Source organism: Zerene cesonia, chromosome 26 (assembly GCF_012273895.1).
Source record: "Zerene cesonia ecotype Mississippi chromosome 26, Zerene_cesonia_1.1, whole genome shotgun sequence".
NCBI classification, from domain to species: domain Eukaryota; kingdom Metazoa; phylum Arthropoda; class Insecta; order Lepidoptera; family Pieridae; genus Zerene; species Zerene cesonia.
In genome coordinates this window covers 1,298,362-1,312,721 of record NC_052127.1, presented here as the reverse complement: position 1 = coordinate 1,312,721, position 14,360 = coordinate 1,298,362, and the positions used below count along the sequence as shown (strand labels likewise).

The following is a 14,360-nucleotide window of genomic DNA, read 5'->3' as shown; positions in this document are numbered from 1 at the left end:
AAGCCGATTTTAGTTTCAACCGTCTACAAAAACAGGAGGTTATCAATTCAATGGGTTTGTTACCTCAGAGCTTTCGACTGGGAGAATCGAATTTCATGATTTTTTTTTATTTGAAAGAGCTTGCATGCAGGTGGTCCTATTAAATTTGTTCTAGTCTGACAATTGGTAGGTTGTTCTGTATTTTTTGTTATAGTTATTAGAATTAAATTGATACTTAATATTTTATAAAAGTGTAGGTAGTTAATGAAATATAATTTTGACCACACACACAATGGTGCTAGACATTTATATAATCATTTTATGATTCGCGCAAAAAATATTTACCCATTTTTGGTGAGATTTTTTTCACAAGTAAATTATTATGTAAATATATGTACACGTAAACGAATACGCTGGGTGAAGCTAGTATTATATAAATTATGTAAAAGATAAAATAATTTACAACAAACTTATTAATTGTTTATAAAATCACACAAACCCTTTTTAAGAAATTGTTTTTCAAATTAAATAATAAATGAAATAAGTGCCGTTAAAACGCAAAATAAAAGGCAATATTTTATTTTTGAGATAAAAATTTATGGCAAAAACTCGTCGCCTGGCGGATCGTAAATTTTTTTTGTCGTAAATTGAATTTGTGAGAGTAAATTTATACTTTATTCGAAATTAAAATATCATCATCTCTAAAATATATGGCGCGACATTTTTGCAAATTTATAATATATTCTTTCTTTGATGTGAGATGTAAAACGAACTTGTTAACATGATAAAATTAGTTTTAAAAACATGCTTTATTGACAGAATCAACTAAATTGTCTCAGTTACACTTATACAGAGTAAAGGTAAGGATATTGGGTAATAATGGCTATCCTAATCCTATCGTATCCTACTAATATTATAAATGCGAAAGTTTGTGAGGATGAATGTATATGTTTGTTACTCTTTCACGCAAAACCTACTGAACCGACTGCAATGAAATTTGGTACGTAGATAGCTGGACAACTGGAATAACACATAAGCTTTTTATCCCGATATTCCTACGGAATACAGACTTACGCGGGTGAAACCGCGGGGCGCAGCTAGTAAGATAAGCGAATGAAATTATTGTATTGTCACCGATCCTTGATAAGTGTGCAAAGTTTGATTTCAATATAATCATTTAATGTGGATCAAAATCGAGTCAAGCTAATAAAAGTGCGTTAGAAGCGTTGTTCGTAATATAATAAAGAGATATAAAAATAAAACTGAAAAATAAAGGTTGTCTGTACATTTATAAATGAAATATGTTTTTATATTTTTAATCAATTTCTCATTAACAAACATTATTTTTATTGGCAATGATGTGGTGTTAAACATCATCATTTATTTCTGTATGTGAGCTAATTCTATGTAATAAGCTATATATAGTATATGATAATTATTATATAATATATTATAAGCGTGTACCTTACGGCTTGAATTATAAATTTATTTACGCCAGTTGTGCACCGCCGTTTCACCTGCATTACTGAGATTTTATTTAATATCGCAACTACGATTAAGATTGGTATAAATAGTTATTTCTTATTACATATATTCCATAACTTAGTGCATCTATATTCATCCATATATTGAATTGAGAACAAAACGATTTTTTTAATATTAAAGACAGACATTCCAATTCTGTTTATTGATAGGTGTAAGTGTGTTGTGTGTGTTCCCATAAACAAATCAAAAATCACTTCATAGTATAAAACAAAGTCGCTTTCTCTGTCCCTATGTCCCCATGTCCCTATGCATGCTTAAATCTTTAAAATTACGCAACGGATTTTTATGGTTTTTTTTAAACAGATAGAGTGATTCAAGAGAAAGGTTCATATATATAATAGCATGTATTTCAATTATTCACATACAAAACAAACAGAGTCCACAAATCGAAACGTTTATTTCATAAATTCAATATCGGAACTCTCCTCAACTGCTTCTCTATTTGCTTCACACTCTTACCCTTAACGCGCGGCACTGCCACTGCACTGTACACTGCACCAAGGAGATTGATGCCAGCGAATACATAGAAGAGTGCATACAATCCCATGAGGTTCTCGAAGTATTTGAATGTGTGTATATGGGCCAATCTTATGATCTGGGAGAAGGTGTACACTATGCCAATAACTGTTGCTCTGACCTAAAAAATAATAAGCAATGAAAATCTTTATTTATGTATACCTTATTAACGTTTCGGATGAATTAAATTTTTGAACTTTAATTTATATTCCTGTGTTTCATTTTATTATAGTCTGCCCTTGATCACGCTAGCTGTAAAGTGTTCGAAACGTCGGGTTAACTTATAAAATGAATAAATCCGTTAAAAAGTCTTTAACTCTTAAATTTATAACCATGGCCACTAGTCGTTTAAATTAAGCAGAACCCGTATCTTAGACAATGTTATCTCCCCATTATGTGTAGTGCATATATTTTTAATATAATTTAAAATAAAAATTAAATTAAAAACCAAAAAAAATATAAATTAAAACCAAACCTCAAAATTCAGCATCTCCACCATTATCACCGTGGGTAGCGCCCACGACATGCCATACGCGAACACCAGCACACCGAGTGACGTCACCGGCAGCCATCTTAATGACGTCACAGTCAAATCAGCCTGAGTAAATACCGCCAGCACACCCATAGCCAGCACTATGAGGGAGTACGCAAATGTGAGGTGCCACTGTAAGGAAATATTTACAGGTTAAACGCAAGGCTGCTCTGATGAAGAAGACTTAAAGTATTTTTTCCATAGAAATAACACTGAACTTTTGGAATCTTTGATAGATCCTATTCCAGTAATTAAGTAATAATAATAATAAAAAATCATCCTTATTTACTCCTCACAATATTTGTACATAATAAAAAATTAAAAATACAGATAAGAGAAAGGTATTTTAAGTAAGTAATTAAGTTTTACTTACATATACTCACTTTTCTTTCCATGAACCTAATTAAAACCACTCCAGTTATGCCACCAGCTAGTAAACACAGAGGGACCATCATGTTTTCTGGATCTAGACTAGTCTTCAATTGGGCTAAAGTCTTCTCCTGGTCTAGGAAGATGATGCTTCCACTGAGGACGGTCACGGAGTATAACATAAAACCAATTTTCATAGCGTCCCGCCAAATTCTGTTTCTAACTAAAACAGAAAATTATGTATGACACTAAAACACGGAAAGAAATAAAAGGAGTATTGATTCGATAGTATTTGTTGTGAAATAGACCGTTGCTACGGTTAGGCAAGAAACGCGGGTTCGAATCCCGCCTCGTGTTCAATTTTTTTCTAATCAAAATTTCTTATTTATATTGCATTTCAAAGCTAAAAAACTAAAAATTAAAAGTATTTGTTGCGTACCTCATAACTATTAACTGGGTGAGCCGATTTTTGATAATCGAAAGCTGCACTAGCTAGGTTCACCCAGTCTAAAATTCTTAGCTAACAAACAAAAGATATAGTTGAATTTAAAACTCCTAATCATATTTTAAGACGGTTCAAAATGTTCCAACCTCCCGTCAAAAAACGTTCTGCCGGAATTGTCACATAAAAATAATAAACTACCTTCTCTTGAATCCATATAAGAAATAAAAAAAAAAAACATCTTTTAATCCGTTTCAGAAGAGTTTGGTACTGTGACGCGGATATTCTGTTAAACGTTACGTTTTCATTTAAATATTCTCTTTCTTCACATCCAAAGCTTACATTTTTGCGACCAAAATAAACGATTTAATTACGGTATAGGGCAGCTATATAACGTAAGCCGGTGTTGTAAATTTACTGGAAATACGGAAGCGGCGTTGCGAAACCGAATTCCACAAGTGATGATATCGTCTTGGTAAATTATTGAGATGTATTTAGTTATATTGGTGGTTCAAATTATAACTATGCTACCAGGCTTCTCCCGGGTCGACTTGAAGTATGAGTTAAGTTTAGATATAGTATACGTATAAGTTAAGCTTAAGTAGCTCTGTTAAGAGTACATCACATATGTAAAAGAAATATTAATTTTTATAATCGATCAACTGGTTATTGACCCGTTTAAAAAGGATTTTTTATAATAATCTTCTATGTATAGAAATTATATCCTATTTTCCTTTGTCACAGCATCATGCGTGAATTACTGTTTCGATTTTATTATTGATCTTAATTGTCAGAAGGATCTTATGAAAGAAAAAGTGAAGAAACTTTTAAAAAAAATTAAAAGAAATGAGGAAATCTCCTGGCGCAGTTAATTAATACAGAAATAAAATAAAAATTACCATATTTCCTCACAACTTAAACGTTCCTACATAAAAAATAAGAACAGAATTTTTATTAAAAAAAAGGAAGGTATATAGTCAAATAGGCGTTCTGTTGGGTAATTAATCAGATGAACAAAGGCTCAATAATAGATGATAATTAACCGATATAAATACGTAGAATTTCTGTACATAAAAACGTTTTTATTAACAATCTAAAGATTTAAAAAACGTAGTGTAAGAATAAGTGACGTAATACAAAACATTCGGTGTTCCATTTTTAAATTGTTGAAAATAAAACAAAATTTGAACCAGAATTCGAATTTAAATCGAAGAGACGGCCCAGCAAATGCGCGAAATCTCATAAATAAATCTAACAATAATGAATAACCTGTTCTTCATTCTAAATTCTATCATAACAAGGCCAGCACTCAGGGTTGACTTTCGCGGAGGAAATCCCTCTCTCTGATTTTTCTAATTTACGTAAACTTATTTCAAGCTAAAACGGATAAAATGTACCATTTTTGCCTAGTTTGTGTGACTTTTTTATGTGTTACTAGCTGCGCCCCGCGGTTTCACCCGCGTAAGTCCGTACCCGTAGGAATATGGGGATGAAAAGTAGCCTATATGTTATTCCAGTTGCCCAGCTGTCTACGTACCAAATTTCATTGCAATCGGTTCAGTAGTTTTTGCGTGAAAGAGCAACAAACACACACACACATCCTTACAAACTTTCGCATTTATAATATTAGTAGGATAGGACTAGACGCGTGTCCCGGCTCCGCCCGGATATCAATATTTCAGTTCCGTAGTTACATCGTGATTAACAGACAAACATCCAAACACAACAAAATTTCATATTTATAAAATTAGTGTTTACAATAATCATATTAATTTATCTTATGCTTTAGACTTTATCTTTTTTTTGTTAATGTTTTAATAACTAATTAATTATACACGAATAGTAACCTGTCATACTCACAAATATCAATAAGGTTCAGCTTGCCTCCGGGCTTCGCTCTTTCACTTTCATTTTTCAGTCTCATCATTTCACTACCAACATAATTATCGTCTTCTGTAACGCACAATAATTTTGCTATGTTCCTTTTTGCGTGCTGAAATACAAAAATAACATTAATTTTTGCATATCTTGAATGCTATAGAATGATGTTTTTAACGAAGTAATGTCTATGAAAGACGTGTTTATGCTAAAAAATGGATTGTAATTTGAGCTTGAATGCTGGGATCCTAATGTATATCCTAAATAAAGAATCTGCTTCCCTTGTTACCCCCTAACAACTTAAACGATGTAGTTACGAAACAAATTAAAAATATAACTGAGAAAAGGTTATAAAATAATTTACATAAACGTGTATTTAGGAGAAATTTGCCACCCAATTACTCTATAACATAAGTCTTTTGACAAGCGAATAATGCGACGTGGTAACGATAAATTAAAATTGGATATATATATTCGCATCAATGGTATAGAATAGAATAGGAAAATTTTTAATTCAATGTACTAACATAGTTATTAAGCATATTGTTAGTAACAATATGAGTCTTGATAGTTGCTGGAATAAATGAAATTATTATTATTATTATTATATAACAGAAAAATAAATTATATGCAAATAAGATGTGTGTCAGTATGCGTATGTTTGTAGGTGTGTGCGTGTCACGCTACGGCCGAATTGTGTCATCTCCCACTAGGGAAGGTACCATACCCCCACAGTTGGCGTGAAATAATAGCGTGCTACTGAACACAGTACAGAACTCAACCCTCACCTGAATCATCATACAAAAACATGTGAAAATGTCCTACCTCAAAATTTTTATCCTTCACCAGGTAACTCGGTGATTCGATCACCAGGAACACACACACGAACTCTACCATCACCAGCGCAGCCATCACGTACATCATAGTCTCCCCACTCATCACCAGTCTTGATAAATAGCCGATCGGCGTCATTATCATCATCAGGGATATGAAGGACCCGCGGGATGCAGTCGGTGATATCTCCAGGATGTATATGGGGATGATGGTGAAGAGGCCGGCTGATGAAACCCCAGCTAGGAAATGGAGGAGCACAGAGGATATGTCGCTTGGAGGGAGAAGGAGGGGTACACAGCAGATCTGTAACAAAAGAAGGCTTTATTATTGAGGCATTTTGGAAGGATATTATTATATTGATTAACTAGCTGCGCCCCGCGGTTTCACCGTAATACTCATAAGTCCGTATCCCGTAGGAATATCGGGATAAAAAGTTGCCTATATGTTATTCTAATTGTCCAGCTGTCTACGTACCACGTTTCATTGCAATTGGTTCAGTAGTTTTTGCGTGAATGAGCAACAATCACACGCACATCCTTACAAACTTTCGCATTTATAATATTAGTAGGAAGTGTCATTGAATTCTTTAATTTCATAAAGATTACTAGTTAGATCTTGCGGCATCGCTCGCGTGCTGCCTACTGAGTAGTAAGTAACATATCCAGACAATACCTAATTCTATCTGCCAAATTTCATAGAAACAAATTAAGCTATTTTTAAATAAAATAACATAAATAACATCCATCTATCTGTCTTCACGAACTGACATCCATACTAACAATATAGAGTTGAAAAGTTTGTCTGTTTGTTTGTTCTCAGGAACTAAAACGATTTCAAAAATTCTTTCAACATAAATCATGCATAAGACCATTCATAAAATAAAAGAAAAAATTTATTTATAACATCATTAGACGCTCGTCCCGGCTCCGTCCGGATATCAATCCTGTTTTATCCCAAGGGAGCATTTAATCGGGTTAAAAGTATCCCATCATTCAAGTCAGCTCATACCCTGTCTGTAAACTAAATTTCATCAAAATCCGTTCAACGTTCCAACGTGATTGACGGACAAACAGGCAAACATCCACACAAACAAACTTTCACATTCATATTAGTGTTTTGCATGAAACCGAAAGGTCTAATATTAGCAGAATATTCAAGATCAAACTAGCCCTATAATGAACTCAGAAAAACAATGTGACATTGAATAAGCATACATTATTCTATGGTCGGACGTTTGACATGTATACATAGGTATGTACATGTAGGTGTAAATTTACAAAAGCGTATTTGCACACACATCCAGTTGCGTGTTGTTAGAGCCAGTTCACGTTGTGTCGTCACGATATTGAGGTCGTTTGATGTGTATGAAATGACTAGCGGTCCGCCACAGCTTCGCCCGTGGTACATATATAGCCTACCAGCTGAGCCCCGCGGTTTCATTCGTGGAAGGCCGTATCCCGTAGGAATATCGGGATAAAAAGTTGCCTATATGTTATTCCAGTTGTCCAGCTATCTACGTACCAAATTTCATGGCAATCGGTTCTGTAGTTTTTGTGTGAAAGTGTAACAAACACACACACATCCTTACAAACTATCTCATTTATAATATTACTAGCTTTCCGTCCGCGGTTTCACCCGCGTAGAATACGGTTATATCGCTTTCATCCCCTATTTCAATCCCTTCTACCCTTTTTTCGCGATAAAAAGTATCCTATGTCCTTTCCCAAGGTCAGTTCTATCTTCATACCAAATTTCATGGAAATCGGTTCAGTGGTTTAGGCGTGAAAGCGTAACAGACAGACAGACAGACAGAGTTACTTTCGCATTTATAATATTAGTGGGGATTAAGTAGGATAGGATTATCAGGATAGCCTTCCTCAATAAATGGGCTGTCTAACACTGAACTTAACACTAACACTAAACTTCAAATCGGACCAGTAGTTCATGAGATTAGTGCCTTCAAACAAACGAACTCTTCAGTTTCATAATATTATTATAGAAATATCGATCATGTAATACTTTTCAGATAAATTAAAAGCATCAGCAGGCCCAAGCAGAGCGAAATATACAAACAATATTCTCATTTCGCTGATTCTTTTGTGAATAAGTTATAATGTTCCAGCATTTTTATCAATTAAATATGTATTGAATGGTATATTTTTATGATTTTTCGAGCTTTGAATTTATCATTAAAGCTGTGATGATTAATTTTGGTCTTTTTAGATATATCTCCTTTATTGAAGTTATCTAGTTATTATTATATATAGTTATTATTATATAATACTACCTGACCGGGCAAACGCCTTACTCTCATCATTTATCGGTATGAACAATAGATGTTCGTAGATTCTCAGACCTACCCGATATGCACAGAAAATTTCATAAAAATCGGTTCAGCCATTTCGGAGAAGTATGGTAACTATCATTGTGACGCGAAATTTTAATATACGTAGAGTATTCGTTACGTAATAATACATAAATAAATTGAGATAATGAAATAGAATTCTGATTCTATTTATTTTATTATTAACTAGATGCCCTTATCGTAATTGAAATAATATAAACTATCTTCCAAGTCGGATCAAGCTGCACAAATGTGCAAATTTGGTTAAAATCGGTTGATTAGTTTAGGAGTCCATCGCGTAAAGTGACACGAAATTTATACATATATATATATATATATATATATATATATATATATATATATATATATACCTATTAAGATGTGCACTTCTCATTTTAGTCATACGATTCTTTAAATTTGTCATAAAGTACTACGATTCATTGAATAACGATTCATCAATTTAGGTCACGCTCTTTCATTTAAACACATTCACTGCGTGAGCTTACGTGATAGATTCGTTAATTTACTGAAACCTTTATAAAATATATGCGTTCATTTGTATATTATATAATACTAGCTGCCCCCGCGGTTTCACGTAGGAATATCAGAATAAAAAGTTGCCTATATGTTATTCCAGTTGTCCAGCTGTCTACGTACCAAATTTCATTGCAAACGCATCAGAAGTTTTTGCGAGAAAGAGCAACAGCAAACAGACACACATCCTTACATACTTTCGCATATATAGTATTAGTAGGATAAGCACTTGACAATTCAAAATAATAGAAAATCAATCTGAAGAGTTCCTATATATTATACATAATAACAAACGCATATAAATTGTATAATAGTCGGCAATGGAACTGGTTAGTCGGCTGATGGTAAGCGCATTATCATGAACATTTACAGAGGCCTTTAGCCAAGGATGGATGGAGAGATAAAGGAAGGGATTGATAAGGGAAGTTCAGGGAAGGGCAAGGATAGATGGGCTTCCAGTTCCCCCACTCATCGTACGAAACACAGTAGTACTTACGACACTATCTCACGCTAATCTTGCACGCGGGTACCTTCCCCGATGCGAGCTGGCCCAACTAATGGTAATTTGCTAAAACGTCCTCTATTTCCATATTTTTAACGGCTTCCGACTTTTTTTCAAATCAAATCAAAGTAGGTACTTTATTATTAGTAAAAACACAGGGCAAAAGGTGCTATAAAAATCATCGATAAACTATCGTCACGACACAGACAAACGTCTCTAGTTAACTTGGTGCTCATTGGTTTAGAAGCATCAGATTAAAGCAGAGATTATGTAACACGAAACAGACTGGATTTCCAATCAAGCCTCTTAGTATTGTAGTATGATCTAGGCGTTCTATATTCATCATAAGCTTATGTTTATATCCACATCGAGGTTAAAGTACAAGTGATCTATAAATAAGATTGTAACTGACAAGTCGAATAGAAACTAAGGTTGTTTCTTCAACTTTTATATTTTACTAGCTTCTCGACTCGGCTTCGCCCGTCGTTTATATATAGTCTATGTCACTAAAGTTGTAGCGTTCTAATGGTGAAATAATTTTTGAAATTAGTCCAGTGGTTGATAGATCATTCAACTTTAAGTGTTATATATATAGATAATAACAAAATGAATACAAATAGAAAAGAAAACCTTACCCCTTGCAACAATATAATGATATATATGCCAAACTTCCGTCCCAGCTTGTCCACTGTGGCGCAAAGGACGGGTGCCGACACGCCCGCCCCGAGCACCAGCATTGTGCTACTTAATGGTACTCCATAGTGCGTGGTGAAATGTCCGGAATGGGATGTAATCGTGAGGTTGTTGCTCTCTATACCATGGGTGATAAGGGGCAGACTCACTGAAAGGAGGAACACGATTATACAACATACATGTTTAATTAGTACTAGCGGTCCACCCCGGCTTCGCTCATGGTACATATATAGCCTATAGCCTTCCTCAATAAATGGGCAATCTAGCACTGAAAGAATTTTTCAAATCGGACCAATAGTTCCTGAGATTAGCGCGTTCAAACAAATCTCTTCTTAAGTCTTCAGCTTAATTATAGAAATAGACAGAGATACACTCTGTTCTCAAGTCACCCTTCCCATTACCGTCATTCCTGTCATCAAAACTTTCCTTATCGCATAACTCAAGGCATTGCAGCGGCCCTAACTCTGCATATGACCATGGGTAATGGTCGCTTACCATCAGGGGAACCACCAGCTCAGTTGCCAGCATTGCATAAAAAAATTTAATGTAGCCACAAGTGAAGTCCCGTGTCCCCTAGTGGGGTATGGGGCAGATGATGTACATCTGTTTCACTGATCGATTTTCTTTATGGACAAGTAGGTGATCAGCCTTCTGTGTCCTGCCAGACCGAGACTTTTTTTTTGCGTCCCCACCGGGAATCGAACCCAGGACCCCTCGGTTCTAAGCTCACGCGCTAGCCGCTGTACCAAGGAGGCGGATAATGTAGCCACAAGGCATAACGTAATATTCTTTTGGTGATAGAATGTTCTAAATGGATTACGGAATTAATTAGTTAATTATTTACTGTACTTAGGTAAAATTATTGTTTAGTAAAATTAAATTAAATACAAATTGAATGCTATAAACATTGCATCTACAATAAAATGCAAATTTTTGCATTTCATAAGATACTACATTGGTGAAGACACAATCATAACTTCAAGTGGGAGCTAATTATTCATTGCTTTATTATATATTCTACATAAATAACAATCATATAATCCACTTAAAACTGATTGCTTCGTAATATTAAAAAATGGCTAAACATAATGTTTGAGTACTTACCTTACTTACTTACCTTACTTTAAAAATTAATCAATTTCTTTGTTGACATATAAACATATAAAATGTTTATATGTAAACCATTTAAAGAAATATAGAATACAAGGTAATAAAATAAATAAATAGTTGATGTATTCATAAACTTTCAACCTCAAATCTAGACAAACAAAAATAAATAAAAAATACGATGGACCTCTTTCCTTGTAAGAATATACCTGCCTAGTTAAGTATTATGTTATCTGAAGTACTATATCTATAATTGAGATTTCCTTTACAACAGCTACTCGTATAAGCATAATGGCCGACATCTCCAATTGTTATTCGACCTTTGTTGACAAATTAAGATCAATCTAGATATGTCTCGACGAGTTCAGTCTTAGGTTTATACGAAAATTGTGTGATGAAATTTATATATTGAAATATATGTACTTTATAGGAATAACGGTATATTTCCTATTTCATCTATGTAAATACTGATATCACACTAATCCTATCCTACTAATATATAAATGCGAAAGTTTGTATGGATGTGTGGGTGTTTGTTGCTCTTTCACGCAAAAAATACTGAACCGATTGCAATGAAATTTGGCACGTAGATAGCTGAATAAGTGGAATAACATATAGGCAACTTTTTATCCCGATATTCCTATTAGATACGGACTTACGCGGGTGAAACCGCAGCTAGTATTATAAACGTGAAAGTTTGTTTGTTTGGATATTTGTCCGTTAATCACGTTGAAACTACTGAACGGATTTTAATGAAATTTTATACACAGACAGGATATGAGCTGAATTGGATGATAGGATAATTTTTATCCAGAATAAATACTCCCTGGGGATAAAATAGGAATCTTGACAACCGGGCGGAGCCGGGAGGATATAAACAATGCTTAAATCACGCGAGCAAATCCGGGGGCGGAAAGCTAGTTTCATGTTTAAAATTTAAACATACATGATATGTTAATTAATTTCTATAATCATGTCATTGACTCTATAACATTATGATATTGTATAATTACCATAATTAACAAATACGATGATTAGAAAATTAATTCTAACATTTTATAAACTTTAAATACTTATATAATATTAAAGTCGTTAATCCTATCCTACTAATATCATAAATGCGAAAGTTTGTAAGGATGTGTGTTTGTTGCTCTTACACGCAAAAACTGCTGAACCGATTGCAGTGAAATTTGGTACGTAGATAGCTGGACAACCGGAATAACATATAGGCAACTTTTTATCCCGATAAACCTTCGGGACGGACTTACGCGGGTGAAACCAGTGCAGCTAGTTACTAAATATTTGTCCAGTTAATTACAACATCCAATACACCCAGATAAAATGTTGGTAAGTTTGTTCAAAACATTATGAAATAAAATCATTTATTTGACGCTCCCCAAAGCCCAAACCCGGCTCTCCACACAGCCCAAACCCTTAAATATTGACATATGAGATGGAACTATATAAAAAGATGGCGCCCGAAAAAAACCGCGGGATATGTTTTATTTTCTTTAAAATATATCAAATGAAAGATCATAAATTCGCGGCATTTTCTGCCTAAAAAAAGGTAGAAGTCGATTTTTTTTTTAATTTTTATAATAATAATGTTTTTAAAAACCTATACCCGAGTTACGACTCACAAACAGAATAAAGTCCAATACTGTTTTCTTTTAGATCATTAACCTTTGGACTCCTTTTTTCCCGCGCTAATTTTTCTTTAGGATGCGAAACTCATCCTTCGCACAATTTTCTTCCTTTAAGAATGTTGTTAATAAAATTAATATCATTATAAAATGAAGCTCAGTTAATCGACTATCTCCACGATAAATTTCACAAAAATCAACAAGTTAATTGAAATTTTAACAGACATACAAACGTTAAACATGTATAATAACTCTTTTATTGTCATTAAGGAAAGCCAATTATTTACAATAACACAATAGAAATACACACAACTAGACGCTCGTTCCGGATCCGCCCGGATATCAAGATTCCTGTTTTATCCCAAGGCAGCATACAATCGGGATAAAAAGTATCCTATCACCCAAGTCATCTCATATCCTGTCTGTATACAAAATTTCATCAAAATCCGTTCAGTAGTTTTAGCGTGTATGCCGGATAAACATCCAAACAAACAAATTTTCACATTTATTATATTGGTGTGATTATGTACAATTAAAATTTAAAATTGACATGATTTTAAGAAAGCAACTTTAGCGTTTCATGTCGGCTCTTCTCTGTTGAAACTATTTTCCGAACCGGTAGTACCTAAATGTTAAATTAGGTATCTATTTTTAGGATTCAAAAGCGTCGAGTATTTCATATAGTGATACTAAACAATTATGCGGTTCTTAAACGACATTATTCCATGTATTTTCATCTTCCTTATATTCATTATAACTGGCTCTCTGAACTAATACATTAGAAAAATTTTTATCAAAAAGCCATGATTATTAATTAAACAACAAAACTTCTTACTACCTACACAATAATAAGTTAGTTATGTTCAAAAAAATCTGCAAAAAATCATGAAAAAATAACAAAAAATCATACCAACAAAAGGCAAGAAAAACTGCTTCCACGAACACCGCTTGTCCCCAACACTCTCACAATTCGTAATTGTATAAACCATTTTAACAAGTTATTTTAACAAAAACAAAAAACCGACTGAACCAGCTAATTATCGCGATACATTCAAATGACAGTTTCCACGACACTGCGAAATAAACCGTATAATCATAGAGTTAAGGCACATTTTATATCGTTTATTTATTTAAATATTTACTGAAATAGTAATAAAAGATGGACAGATTTAAATTGTGAGTAATAAATGGAGAATAAACAAGCTGTACGTGAGAGGAGACTCGTCTGTTGACTGAAGAATGATTTAACGTTGTGCCTCGTTTGCACTGGACGACTGGCGCTAGTTGTATAGTTTATGCTCCGTTTAAATTTGTTCACTCACTAAGACTATAGATGCATGTTTTATTGAAAAGACTAACTAAGACTAACACAGCATATTTAACAATATGGACTAATCAGATCTTTAAACTCAAAAAGGTTAAACAGAAAGAAATGAAGAGTA

At 33.7% G+C, this 14,360-nt stretch overlaps 1 protein-coding gene across 1 annotated transcript; it reads right to left on the bottom strand.

Moving 5' to 3' along the window:
• Positions 1-1,902: 1,902 nt before the first annotated feature.
• Positions 1,903-14,146, bottom strand: LOC119837007 (facilitated trehalose transporter Tret1-2 homolog). The gene is made up of 7 exons (XM_038362486.1): positions 13,829-14,146; positions 10,111-10,316; positions 6,087-6,398; positions 5,244-5,376; positions 2,956-3,164; positions 2,516-2,704; positions 1,903-2,161 (listed from the first exon to the last, which is right to left on the bottom strand). The coding sequence occupies exons 1-7, from the start codon at positions 13,905-13,907 to the stop codon at positions 1,925-1,927; spliced, it is 1,365 nt and encodes a 454-aa protein (XP_038218414.1). The 5' UTR covers positions 13,908-14,146; the 3' UTR covers positions 1,903-1,924.
• Between the last annotated feature and the right edge of the window lie 214 nt (positions 14,147-14,360).

Coding starts and splice junctions, on each gene's coding strand:
- LOC119837007 (XM_038362486.1), bottom strand. CDS start 13,907: ATGGTTTATACAATTACGAATTGTGAGAGTGTTGGGGACAAGCGGTGT. Junction 5,377..6,086: donor TGAAGGATAAAAATTTTGAG/GTAGGACATTTT, acceptor TTTGTATTTCAG/CACGCAAAAAGGAACATAGC. Junction 2,162..2,515: donor TGGAGATGCTGAATTTTGAG/GTTTGGTTTTAA, acceptor ATTATTTTTTAG/GTCAGAGCAACAGTTATTGG.